The following is a 12,581-nucleotide window of genomic DNA, read 5'->3' as shown; positions in this document are numbered from 1 at the left end:
CAACGATGGGGTTTGCAGGATGGGTGAGCTGGGAGAAACCTGTCCCAACTTATACCAGCACCAGTTTGCCGATACATCCTGCCCAAGAACAACCTGGGTTAAATACCTTAATAATTAAGATGAGTTTTGTATATTTTAATGTATTTTTTCCCTTTGCAGATACTCTTCTCTATGGAGGAGATGGGAGCAGGATGGGTCCAACCAGGGCTCTGAGGTGGGGAAACTTGGACCACAAAGTGGGTCTGGCTCATCCTTGGGGAAAACCAGGCTGCAAATGGGGTCCCTGCACGGTTCGGTGACACCGTGGCGAGACGTTGAGGGCCGTGTCAGTGACAATATCCCACGAGCTGTTGATGGCAATCAGGTCCCTCACCAGCAGAGGAATAACTACCTTGTCCTACGTGCTCCCCGATGCGCAGATGTTTGCGGCCACATGATTAAAAGCATTTTTCTTTGCAAACCACTGCGATATTCACCCAAAAAAGCATTGCCGCCATTCCAGATAAAACAGTAACTCCACCTTTCTAGTCCAGTATCTCCTTTCGGATCGGGAAAACCAAAAGGAAGAGAAAAATCCATACCAACATACTACCTTCCCTGGAATCGCGCAATCCTTGAAGCCCCCAACAAGGGAAAACAGGCTGGGAAAGGTGGAAATGGTTTAATATATTCAGTTATAAAATAAATTCAGGCACTATAAAAGGTTTAATTTATGCCGGGCTAATTTTGTTTTTCCCCTTGTTAAACAGCTGAATCTGCATGGTGTTCCCCGTGCCCCATTGACGTGAACAGGATTCATCATGCATAAGCGCGGTCTCATTAACTTCATTAGAAAAAAGAAGCCAGGTCCTGCTAAAGACTAAAGGAAGTTTTTCCTGGTGACACGCGCCGGTGACAACCCAGCTCAGCATCCCCACGTAGGGTCCCATGTGCATCTCGGGAACCGGATTTTTCCAGCCCCCAGAATAAAATTTTGCCAGCTTTAATGTCGTTGCCCCATCCAACTGTTATTTTACGAGTGTGATTGAATGTAAAACCCTGCCGTGGCTCAAAACTGTGGCTCAGGAAGGGGAAAATGGGGTAGGATTTGCCTTTATCTGGCTGGAAAAAGTAGGAAAATAGGATTTATTTTATTTATTTCTTTATTTTTCTATTATATTTTGTGTTTTGTAGAGGGCTTTACAGAAGCAACATCTAATGGTTATAGCAGGGCAAGCAGGTTCCAGAAGTTGCAGAATCGCTCCAGCAGCTGTGTGAGCTGCAGTGGCACCATCCAGGTGTTGAGGGATATTTTTTTTTTTGGGGGGGGGGGAGGGAAGTGAGGGCGGTGATCCGGGGGCCACACAGAGGGGAGCAGCCGGGGCACAGCATTGGGGTGGAAAACAGCTGGACCTGACTGAAGGGTGGGCGCAGGGTGGGTGCTGCCTTATTGCAACCCCCCCCACCTGCCACAGCAGCCCAGATGTTGCGGGGGGGGAGTTATAAGGGGCTGAAGTGGGGGTGCGAGAGCCCAGATGTGGCCGGGGGGCGCCTGGTTAGAGGTGGGGTCGCCCAGCTGTGGCTGTGGGCGGAGTGGACGCGCATCCAGATGTGGTTGCGGGGGGGGGGGGGAGCGCGCGCCCAGCTGTGGCCGTGGGAGGGGCCCCCCCCGCGAGGCCCCTCCCCATCCCGTGACGTCCTCGGCGTTCTAATTCCCACCGTTGCCACGGGCGACGGCCCCTCCGCCCCGCCCCTCCCCAAGCCGCTCCCGCCCTCTCCACTCCCTCTCCCGCACTTCCATTGGGCAGCGCCGCCGCCGATCTTCGCCATCCCCTTCTCCCATTGGTCGCAACCTCTCTCCGCCCCGCCCCGCCGCCCTGCTTATGCCGGGACCAGCGCCGTGATCGCTCCTGCTCGGCGGCGCCCAGCGGCGGGGCCGTGCGGGGGCGCTGAGGGGTGAGTGGGGGGCTGTCGGCTCCCTCGGGAGGGAAGGAAACGGGGCTTGAGTCACCCGTAGCGAGGGGGGGAGAGAGAGATTTGCGGAGCTGTGGGGTTTTCCCCCGGGCATCTCTGGAAGTGAGTTTGGGGGGGTTGGGCCCCCCCCCAGCTGAGGTAACTCTGTGAGGGGCGGGGGGGGGACTGTGAGAATTTGTGTCGTTTACCCTCGCCCCCGGCTGAGGTAACTCTGTGGGGTTTGTGTCCCTTCTCCCCATTTGGGGTAGCTCTGTAAAGGTGGGGGTCTGTGGGACTTTGTGTGTGTGTGTGTGTCCCAGCTGGGGTAGCTCTGTGAGGGGGTACTGTGGGGGTTTGTGTCCTCCCCCCTCCTATCTGGGATAGCTCTGTAGAAGGGGTCTGTGGGTGTTTGCCCCCCCCCCCCCCCCCCATTTAGGGTAGCTTTGCAAGGGAAGGGGGGGTCTGAGGTGGGTCTTGCAAGGGGGGCTGTGGGAGTTTGTGTGTTCCTCCCCATTTGAGGTAGCTCTGCAAAGTGGGGGGGTTGTGTGTGGGGTTTGCCCCCTCCTCCCCTGCCCATCTGGGACATCTCTGCAAGGGGGTCTTTAGGGTTTGCCCCCAGCTCGGTTGGGGCATCACTTCAAGGGTGTCTGTGGGGTCCCCCCCTTCCCCTGGGGTAGCTCTGTAAAGGGGGTTTGGGGATTTGTCCCCCCCCCCCCCCCCCAACCCAGCTGGGGCAGCTCTGCGAGGCAGGTGTCTGTGTCCCCTGCCCCAGCTGGGGTAGCTCTGGAAGGGGAGAAGCAGCCTGTGGCCAGATGTTAGGTGCTGGGGGGTTCGCAGTATCAGAGGGCAGGGGCTAGTGGGGGTTTAAACCCCCACCCAGGACTCTGAACCTCTTCCCCCCCCCCGGGGCTAGCAGGGCATAGGGTTAGGCCAGGACAACCAGAGAAGCCCACGGAGGGGACACTGAGCCCCAAAGCCACCCTGTGGGGTCAGGTGGGAGCCCCCACCTGTGGGCTGACCCCCCTCAACCTGTGGATGCTGCGCCCCTGGAGATGATGCCCCCCGAGGAGGAGAGCCTGGCTGGTGGTGGGGAAGGGGACAGTGGCCTCGTCCTCCTGCAAGCCTTGAAGAGCGGCAGCACCCGGAAGGTGAGGCACGGCGGTGGGGTGCCGTGGGTGGGGGCAGGATGGCAAAACGCCCAATGGATGCTCCATGGGGCTGGGTATCCCTGGTCCATGGGGATGGTGCAGGTCCATCCTGGCCATCAAACCGTGCTGGGGGTGTGAGGGCATAGCAGGGGAAAGGCTTAATATGTGATAGAAAAGTGTCCAGTAGCTCATCTGTAAGCAACCCTACAGTACTGTCTGATAGCTCATCATAGACTGGTTTGAGTTGGAAGGGACCTTAAAGTTCATCTAGTTCCAACCCCCCTGCCATTGGCAGGGACATCTCCCACTAGACCAGGTTGCTCAGAGCCCCGTCCAACCTGGCCTTGAACCCCTCCAGGGATGGGGCAGCCACAGCTTCTCTCGGTAACCTGGGCCAGTGTCTCACCACCCTCATAGTGAAAAATATCTTCCCAATATCTCATCTAAATATCCCCTCTTCCAGTTTAAAACTGTTGCCCCTCATCCTATGGCTCCCCTCCCTGATCCAGGTCCCCTCCCCAGCTTTCCTAGAGCCCCTTTAGGGATTGGGAGGCTGCTATAAGGTCTCCCTGGAGCCTTCTCTTCTCCAGCCTGAACCCCCCCAACTCTCTCAGCCTGTCCTCCCAGCAGAGGGGCTCCAGCCCTCACAGCATCTCCGTGGCTTCCTCTGGACTTGCTCCAACAGGTCCATGTCCTTCTTGTGCTGAGGACTCCAGAGCTGCACGCAGTACCCCAGGTGGGGTCTCAAGAGAGTAGAGTGTCAGAATCCCTTCCCTCGTCTTGCTGGCCATGCTTCTTTTGATCATCATCTCTTTAAACTCCACTCCTCTATCCCATCTTTTTCCGCTGGCTCTATCTGCAAGCTTCCCAGTGACTCTTTTTAACCAAATTCTCCTATATTTTGGCTTTTTCTCCTTCCTGCCCATAGGAAGATGGTCCAGCCAGGCACTGCCTGTCCCCGCTCCGTTGCCATCAGAGGTACCGGGCAGGGTTTTTCTTGCTGACAAACAACTCCTGGGAGCTGCCTGCAAGGAAAGCCGGTGCAATGGCAGCCTGGCTGTGCGTGTGAGATGTGGCTGATAGCTCCACTGGCGTCAACTTGTTTAATTAGTAACAATGGGGTGAAAACAACGGGGATTGTCCTCCGGCTGCCACAACCTGGCTCCTCGACTTTCCCTGCTGTCCCTTGGGTGTCAAGCCACACTCCTAGAGTCGAGGAGGCTTTAAAGAGCACCAATTGTTGCCAGAAAAGATGGGTAAACATGAGGTTTTTGGGGCTGTTAAAGTGCGTTTCCCGCTAGGTCTGTCCCCTGGGAACCAACTCTATTAGCCTGTCGTGAATTTGCCCTGTAATCTGATCTCTCCTTGCAAGTATATAATTTTCAAAACTTGTTCTTCAGCAGAGCGCTGCATTTCTGTAGCCCTTTGGGGGAAGAAAAACAAAAGAAAAAAAAAAACTAAAAAAAAAAAAAAATCACCTAAAAAAAAAACCCCAAACCCAAGACTCAGCCGGGCTCTAGGGGTGTTTGGTTTTTTTTTTCCCCTGAATGAGTTTTAGGATCACAACCTCAGCTGAATAAGGATCAATCTGATCTTGAGTCACTTGAGCCTGGCCTCCCTGACTGCAGCTAAAGAGGTTGCAACCTTAAACCAGGTTGGAGTTTACCCAGAGCCTTGTCTAAATAGCAGGTGCTGCTTCTAAGGGAAGATTATCAGGAGGGTTGGGTTGGTTTTTTTTTTTCCAATTTATTCTGCATACAGACACACCATTTCCCGTGTATGATCCCTGTTTGGAGCTGTCGGATGGTAGTACAGAGGAGAATAACATAGGAAAATATTGCAAAGCAAGGGAGCAGGGGGGGAGGAAAACTGGCAGGGGATATGCAGCATTTGTCATAACATGATTACTTTTTTTTTTAATTAAAAAGACCAAAGCACCTGATTAAATTTCCTATTTATGATATAAGTTTTTTTTTTTATTTAAAAGGATCTATCAATACAGCCTCTTCTACTTTGTTGTGTTTTTTCTTTTTTCTTTTTTTCCACCCTGACGGCATCCGGGGCTGTGGATCTTTGCTCCCTTGCAAGGGGATCCTGAACACTGCTGCGATGGTCACTTTTTTCTTTTTTTTGCCAGGGTTCAAGTACTGGGGCTGAAGATTTAATACATCTGTTTCCTGCTGGCGTCCTGCCCTGACTCTCATGATGCCCTGTGCCTCCCCCAGCTCCCCTGAGCGCTTCCAACTCCTAAAACTCAAACTCTGGATGCAGATTTTGCTGTTTTAAAAACCCAGTTCCCCAGATCTTTATTTTTCCCCCCACGTTTTATTTTTTTTTTCTTCTTCTTGCTGAGCGCATTAGCCAACAGTGGAGGCACTTCGTTGTGAAATTTAAAACCTTAATCCTCCACTCATTTGTTAAAAGGCTGTGTGATGTAACCATATTCTCAATAAAAGGTTTTAGAGGTTTTAGCTGGTAATGTCTCCCACAGAAAAACAGCTTGCAGCCGGAGTGCTTCATGAGATTAGTTTCATGATAGGGACTTTTATATATAAATAGATGTTTGGGGAAGAAAAACAGTTGTTATGACCTACTGGTTGTTTTGTAGTAACAACCCATATTACTTTCTGAAATGCCTTTGGCTGTCAGGAGAAGGAAATTATCGATGATCTTTTAAAAAGGAGAATTTTAAAGCCTGCCTTTGTGTGTGGATTGGTTCTCTGGCTTTTGTTTTGCACTCTATCCCATGGGCTAACACGGCTAAACCGGGGTCACTTGGCCACTTGTCCTGTGCTGGCCTGACTCAAAAAACTCGTGGGTTGCAAAGTTGCAATAATGCCACTTGACAGCTCTGACTCCATCAAAATAGCTTTTAGACCAGTGTGGTTCTGGAAATAAAACTGGTGCTCAGAGCTTGATGCTCCAGTTACCTTATTTCTACAGGAAGTTTTCCGGCTGCTGGATCATCTGTGTGCTTGGAAATATCCCTTTTTTGGGGACAAAACTCTGTTAGGATGTATTTTTGCTCTGGGCAGTGGATGAAAATAAGTACCTGCATATTTTATTTTCTGTTGGAGTGGGAGATATTATAAGCATTTACTGGGTAAAACCTGCAGGGTTGAGGTTGTACCTGGAGACCACGTGCTCAATGCAGAGGGTTGGGGACACAGATCAAGGGTACCTCTGTTAATGACCGTGGTAGCTTGTGTGTCAGGGCTTCCTAGAGCTGCAGAAACTGTTGTCGTCTTTGGCTGTTCCTTGTCTCTGCACAGGTATTCTGCTGCAGGTTTTACTACAGAGCAAATGTTGATGTTCTGGAGAGTGCCTTGACTGGTACAAGCTGGGTGAATTAGTGGAGAGCAAACCCAGCTTGGACTTGACCAGCTCTCATGGAGTTGCCCACCTCTGCCTGAGTTACACTTGGCGGTTGGTGCTTGACCTTCCCAAGCACTGATCTTGGGCTCTTCATTCACCGGCTGGAGCTGAAGGCTTCCTGGGTGCAAGCCGTACGATTTCCTTGTACTTTAGCACGTCATGCTCGTTCATGTACCGTTTTCTTTAATTGCGTTGTGAGCACAGACTGGTGATGCTGGAAAGGTTGGTTGGCCACTCAGTGGTGTTGAATGCTCTAGGAGCTCACTCAGTCTGAAGACTGGGGACCTTTAGGGTTAACAGAAGACCATATCGAGCATTGGCATGGATTTGGCATTGCCTGTGAATCCTACGTAAAGGAATTACCTACGTAAGAGAACAGTTTGCAGATGGGATGACTCATGATGTCCAAAGGCTACTGTGGCTCTATCTGGAGGATGGTCCTTGTGGCTATCGAGTGTCAAACTGAGATATCTCAGGCTTGTTTTGTAGCATTGCTTGGCTTTGCCTTTGTCTGTGAAGTGATTTTTATTTATTTATTTATTTTATTCTGACTGCCAGTTCTCTCCCTCTTTGTAGAAGGAGCATCTGGAGTGGCTCTTATGGGAACTGCTGGGGTTGGAGGAGATGAAGTGGAGGAGACACAGGGGAGCCAGGCTCCAGCGGAGCTCCTGACATTTCATCTGAGGGGTATATTTATGCCCTGAGCAACCAACATCAGCAACTGGTTGGTGGGAGGAGGGAACAACGCAGCGCTGGAGAGGCCAAATGAAATCCCAGTGGATTGTCCAGCAAAAGAATTGAACCATGTCTTCTTCCTTCCCTGGGGAAGAGTTGAATAGTAACACTTTTGTTGCCTTTTGACTCCCTCCCTTAAAAAACCCAAACAATTAAATTGTCTATTTCCTGGGAACAGGTTTTTAATTATAAAATTGAAGCAAAATGATCCTTAAGGCTTTAAGGAACATATGCAGCAGTTTGGGTTAATGGGAATGCTGGAGGCAGTTGAGGCTTTGGGGCATGTAGCAGATGAGCATCACGGGTACCTTTGCCAAAAGCAGCTGGGTTATGCTTAACATATTCTGGTATCCACCGTCTCCTGATGGTTGGTCTGAGCAGTGGAAGGTGAGATGGGCCTAATCCTGCCATTAGTCCACAGCTGTGTCCTTGAGATTTGCTTGTCTGATCTCAAGCACGTTGTTCTGGGTTTTGAGACTGGGTCTGAGCCTGTGTTGTCTGACATGGGGTACCAGGCCTGTGGTGCAGATGTGCCGCTGCCCATGTGCAGCGTGTGACCTCAATGACAAATCTTAGGGCAGATAATTTGATTTCCATGAAACGGGGTCATTCCCTCATTGAAAAAAGGAGAGAGAATTGTGGGAAAAGATGCCTGACTTCTCTGAAGCAGGAGGTTATCCCTTATATATTGCGTTGCCAGACACCGAGGGGTGTTTGTATACCCACAAGGCAGTGATACACTGGCTGGCTGGTGCCCTGCTCCCCTTGCAGCTTTCTCCTTGAACTTCCCTGTCCTTGGGGATGTGAAGGTTATCTGCTTGGCAGTGGGTCTGGCTGTAGATCCTAGGTCAGCACCAGGTAACAACTCATCTCACCACTGCCATGTTATCAATGTCTCCATTCTACGTGCAAACTGACCTTCTTTAGTTTCTCCTGCTGTTCTGTGAGCACCCTCCAGCTGCTCTAATTGGCAATAATCCTGGTGGTGGCTGGTTTGTGGCTAAAGCCAGGCTTGGAGGTGGCACAGCTTGGTCCATGCTTCAGCAGGTTGGCTGTGGAGCACCTCCCATGATTCAGCCAAGCTCTGCAGGTAGCTAGGACCTTTTACTGCAGTACCCAGTAACTAAACTCCCTGCTACGTATGCTGACAGCTCACAGTCATCCGTTGATTGCTTCATATGCTTAAGTTTTGCTTTTGCTCAGTTCTTTCCAGTGACTGAGCTCCTGTTCTTCTAGCGGAAACAAAAGAGCAGAAATTAGTCCCTTTGTGCCTGGCTTTGCCCTTTGGACTTGCTGGCATCAGCCTCTTCCTAGAGGTGATTAGTTTTTTCTGTCATCAATGCTGGGAAAGCTGTGAGGCGGTGGCCTTGTTTGGCACTGGGGTCACAAATAATGCTCTAGGTGTGCCTTGTCACCCAAGACATATCCAGGTTTCATCTCCTTGAGTTTATTGGAGACATGAAGTGCAGAGTACACTTGGTGATCATCTCTAAACAAACATTCCCTAAGGACTTGCTTATACAAGCAAACCTAACTACGTAATTGCCCTATTTAACACCCCAGATGGGTGCACTTGAACTGGAAGAGGTGTTGGGGAGTTAACACCGCCATTACGTCATTGTGTATGTTCCCTTCAAAGATAGGGTTTGAGCTGGCAGAAACCTTGACATCCCTCAAAGGGGATGTGTTTGTCTTGGCCTCCTCTGGGAGGGGTCTTTCGGCCTCTTACCTTTTCTCCCTTACGTGGAGGCATTGTCTGAGTGCTTTCTGTAATGCTGTCATCTTTCCACGCCAAGGCTTGAACGCAATGTTATTTGGCAGATGTCTTCTGAGCATAAAATTGAGCCTTGCTACAATAATACTGGCTCTAATCCTGCTTTGTCAGAAGCAATAAACTTCAGAGCTGGACACAACTCGTGTAACCTAATGACCCATACCTCATTCATTTTCATGGCTTTCGTAACATACGCTGTACTCTCTGTACATACAAGCTGTGCTGTTTCATGGCTGCTACACGATTTATGGTCTCTCCCTGGAAGAGTTATGCGCTTGCTTCTCCTCTGTAAAAACTTTAAGATAGAAAGGCTGAGAAATCTCCCATTTAACCTGGCCACTTCTGAAGCACCAAACTTTTTTCTTCTGTTGATGTCTGTAGGTGCACCCAAGAGGCTGGTTGAAATAACAGATCTTTCTTCTGATCTTAAAGGAGGGTTGACCTCAAGAGCTTGTGCAAAGAATTCAGCAAGGAAAATCCCTTTTATAACCTAACAGTGGGTTTTGGTGTGGTTTTTTTTTTTCCCTTTTTTCCCTATGCCTCCCTTATGTAAGGAACACTTAAATCCGTCACAACTTTAGAAGCTCTGTGCTGTAGTTTTTAGCTTTTGGTTGCAACTTGGAGAGTAGATGCACGGGCAAAGCGTTGGTTTCCTTTGAATGCAAGCTGTTAGAGGATGGGCACGCTCTCCTCTTGACTCTCTATCTCCCTTTTGATTTAAATATGGCCTTTCTTGCTTGTGGTGGTGTTCCCTTTCATTTGTAAGTTAACCTGGGCTAAGCATCTTATTCTGGAGCTGAATTTACTTCTTGCTCCAATATTTGTGAAATAACGTCATTTCTGCAATGCTCCAGGAGCAGATGCAGACTAGGCTTGGTCATTCCCAATGGTGGCTTGGGCATGATGTTTATATTGTCCATGACAGCGAGGGATGATGCTCTGGGACCAACAGCAGATCCTCTGGAGGCAAGATGCGTTGCAATTCTGTGGGTTACTGCAGTTACCTAACTTCATAAAGGGTGACGTGGAAAGCGAGATGCGGGGAGATCCCATTAAGTCCTTAAGGACAGCAAGTCTTGAGATTCTGACTTGACATCCTGACAAGGCTTTGATATTACATCAGGTGCTCCAATACCTGACTTTCCAGTACTTTTTGCTGTTGGCTTAGGAGCCTGGATGGGAATTGATAACTATCTTGTTAAATCAGATTGAAAAGACACCCAGTGTTCAGATGGTGGGGGGTGGACCTTTCAGCTCTAGAAAGGGTTTAGTGTCTCCTGGTGGGAGAATAGAACAGAATGGACTACTTCAGTTGGAAGGGACCTACAGTGACCGTCTAGTCCAACTGTCTGACAGCTTCGGGGCTGAACAAAAGTTATTAAGGGCATTGTCCAAATACCTCTTAAACACTGACAGGCTTGGGGCATCAACCACCTCTCTAGGAAGCCTGTTGCAGTCTTTGACCACCTTCTTGGTAAAGAAGTGCTTCCTAATGTCCAGTCTAAGCCTCCTCTGGTGCAGCTTTGAACCATTCCCACAAGTCCTATCACTGGATCCCAGGGAGAAAAGCTCAGCAGCTCTCTCTCCAAGTCTAAGCAAATCCAAATGCCATGATGTCCTGGATGTTGTTGAACTGTGTTTGGTCCTCAGCTGCACAGGGGCTTGCAGGCGTTCCTGGAGGGCAGCTCCTTTGTGCCCTTGTGGAAAGACAAAGGGATTCATGATTATCAGTGCCGCTCTGTTTGCCTGCTTGAGAGGGTTCTCGATCATCAGGTTTGACACTGTAGCCACTCGAATTTTGCTACTTGGTATTGTCTCAAGCTGGGCATGGGAGAAGTGGAGAGCTGCCACGTCAATTAGCTAAACCCCGTAATTGCTTTTGCAGTGAAGAGGTTTTAACACTGTTTTTGAATCTTTTGTAGAGCCATCCTGATGTCTTCTCATGCCACTCTGCATCTTGCTTCTTTTCTTGCTTACTTTCTTCTTGCCTCACCTCCAGATAAGGAGGAGTTCATGGACCTTTTCTGTGATTTTTGTATAGTCTTTCCACTTGTGCGTCTTCTATCACTTCTCATCTGAAGGTACTCTGGCCTCTTGCCCGTGTATTCAGGTAGTCTTTGCTGTTCTTCCCCCCTGAAAACATCTTAAAATCTTCTGACCCCTTTCAAGCAAACCTTTGCAAGAAGTGCAGAGATCTCAAAGGTGACGAAAGCTCCTGTAGTAAGAGTTGGAAGCAGAGAAGAGGTTCTTTCCACCTCTAACAGTTGCTACTGGGGCTGTTGAGTTTTGGGTGGATTTTTATAGCACTGGATGCAAAGAGAGGAGACCTGGATCCTGCTCGCTTGCATGTGTTTGGATATATTTGCATACACATTTGGCTTGCACGTCTGTGGAGCTGACAAGCGCACACAGCTCTCATCTGTACACCTGAGGGGCTGTTGAAATTTTAATAAGCATCAACTTCTCTTTATGTCTCCTTTCCCACCTTCTTAAGCTTTAACTTCCATATATAGGTTAATGTCTTGCACTGTATGAAGAAACCTCATTGAAGGCACAATGTTTGCAATCAGCCTTTAACTAATAAAATAAAAACTTGTGCATTATCTTGGACTAATCTGCTGAGCAGATACTTTCTAGACAAGAGTTTGGTGCTGTCCTCTTTGCTTTGAGAGCCTCTGGGTGCTCAGATTTGAGTCTGCATGGTTGGGTTGGGTTTGTTTTTTTTTTCAAGAGCCAAGTTCAGCGACAACCCAGCTCCTTCTTGCTGGAGAAAACCTGGCATGATACCTTCTTGGTCTTCATTCTGTGGGATTCCTTCATCGTTTACCTTTTTCTTCCAATTTCTGGATTTTTCCCTGGGGAGCCAACAGTGTGTTCAGGATGGGTGGGTTCCCCAGGGAACTTCTGGATCAGCCTTTCATGTATTTTGCTCCTGACCCAAGATTTCTGCAGCTGTTGGGGTGTTTTCCTTAAGAACCCACTTAATTGCTTTTCCAGAGTAATTGGGGCCTCCTGCTTCCAGCTTATTCCTTCAGTAATTTCAACAAATTCATGGATTACTGTAAAAGCATTAAGCCTGTAGATTTATGGACCAGATGGAGAGACTCTGAGTGCTCGGTCTCCAGTGTTCCAATTAGGAGCTCAAGTCTTTCACTTAAATGAAAATGCTAATGTTAATCCCGGACCCTTTTCAAAGAGGACACCGCTTAGTGGACTTCAAATATGAGAAACTAATTTTCAGAAAGCTGAAGTCTATGAAAATACAAATTTTTCCATTCCCTACTGACTAATCAAAGCTGGTCTCAATTTTTTTTTGAACAAGGACTTCTTTTTTCCCTTTCCTACTTCCCCAGAAAAGTCAAGTAATTTGTTAGAAGTATGTTTTCCCAGAGTAACTCTGGGACCTACAGTGTTTTCTGGAGAGGTAACCAAGCGTTGCCCTGGCTTCTTGGATTTGAGACTGTTGTGACCCATCTTGGAGGATGAAGTGAGACCTGGTAAAGCCCACCAAGGTATCTACATGGAAGAAATTAGCTGAGAAGGTGTTTTGGACAGGACAAGAGTGGGCACTGTTGGAGGTCTGTAGAGTCTTTTGGGTGGCAAAACCCCTTCTCGAT

The 12,581-nt window shown here is 49.0% G+C and overlaps 1 protein-coding gene across 2 annotated transcripts in view; it reads left to right on the top strand.

Annotated features, from left to right (window-relative positions):
- Positions 1–2,009: 2,009 nt before the first annotated feature.
- Positions 2,010–12,581, top strand: part of RHPN1 (rhophilin Rho GTPase binding protein 1) — a 32,675-nt gene continuing 22,103 nt past the window's right edge. For both annotated transcript variants that reach the window (XM_054193274.1, XM_054193273.1), the window contains exon 1: positions 2,010–3,080. In XM_054193274.1, coding sequence (XP_054049249.1) covers positions 2,985–3,080 — 96 coding nt within the window. In that variant the 5' untranslated portion in view covers positions 2,010–2,984. The remainder of the gene's footprint in view (positions 3,081–12,581) is intronic.

This window comes from Rissa tridactyla, chromosome 2 (genome assembly GCF_028500815.1).
Source record: "Rissa tridactyla isolate bRisTri1 chromosome 2, bRisTri1.patW.cur.20221130, whole genome shotgun sequence".
Classification (NCBI taxonomy): Eukaryota; Metazoa; Chordata; class Aves; order Charadriiformes; family Laridae; genus Rissa; species Rissa tridactyla.
Note: the sequence above shows the minus strand (reverse complement) of the source record. Positions and strands in the feature narration are given on the sequence as shown.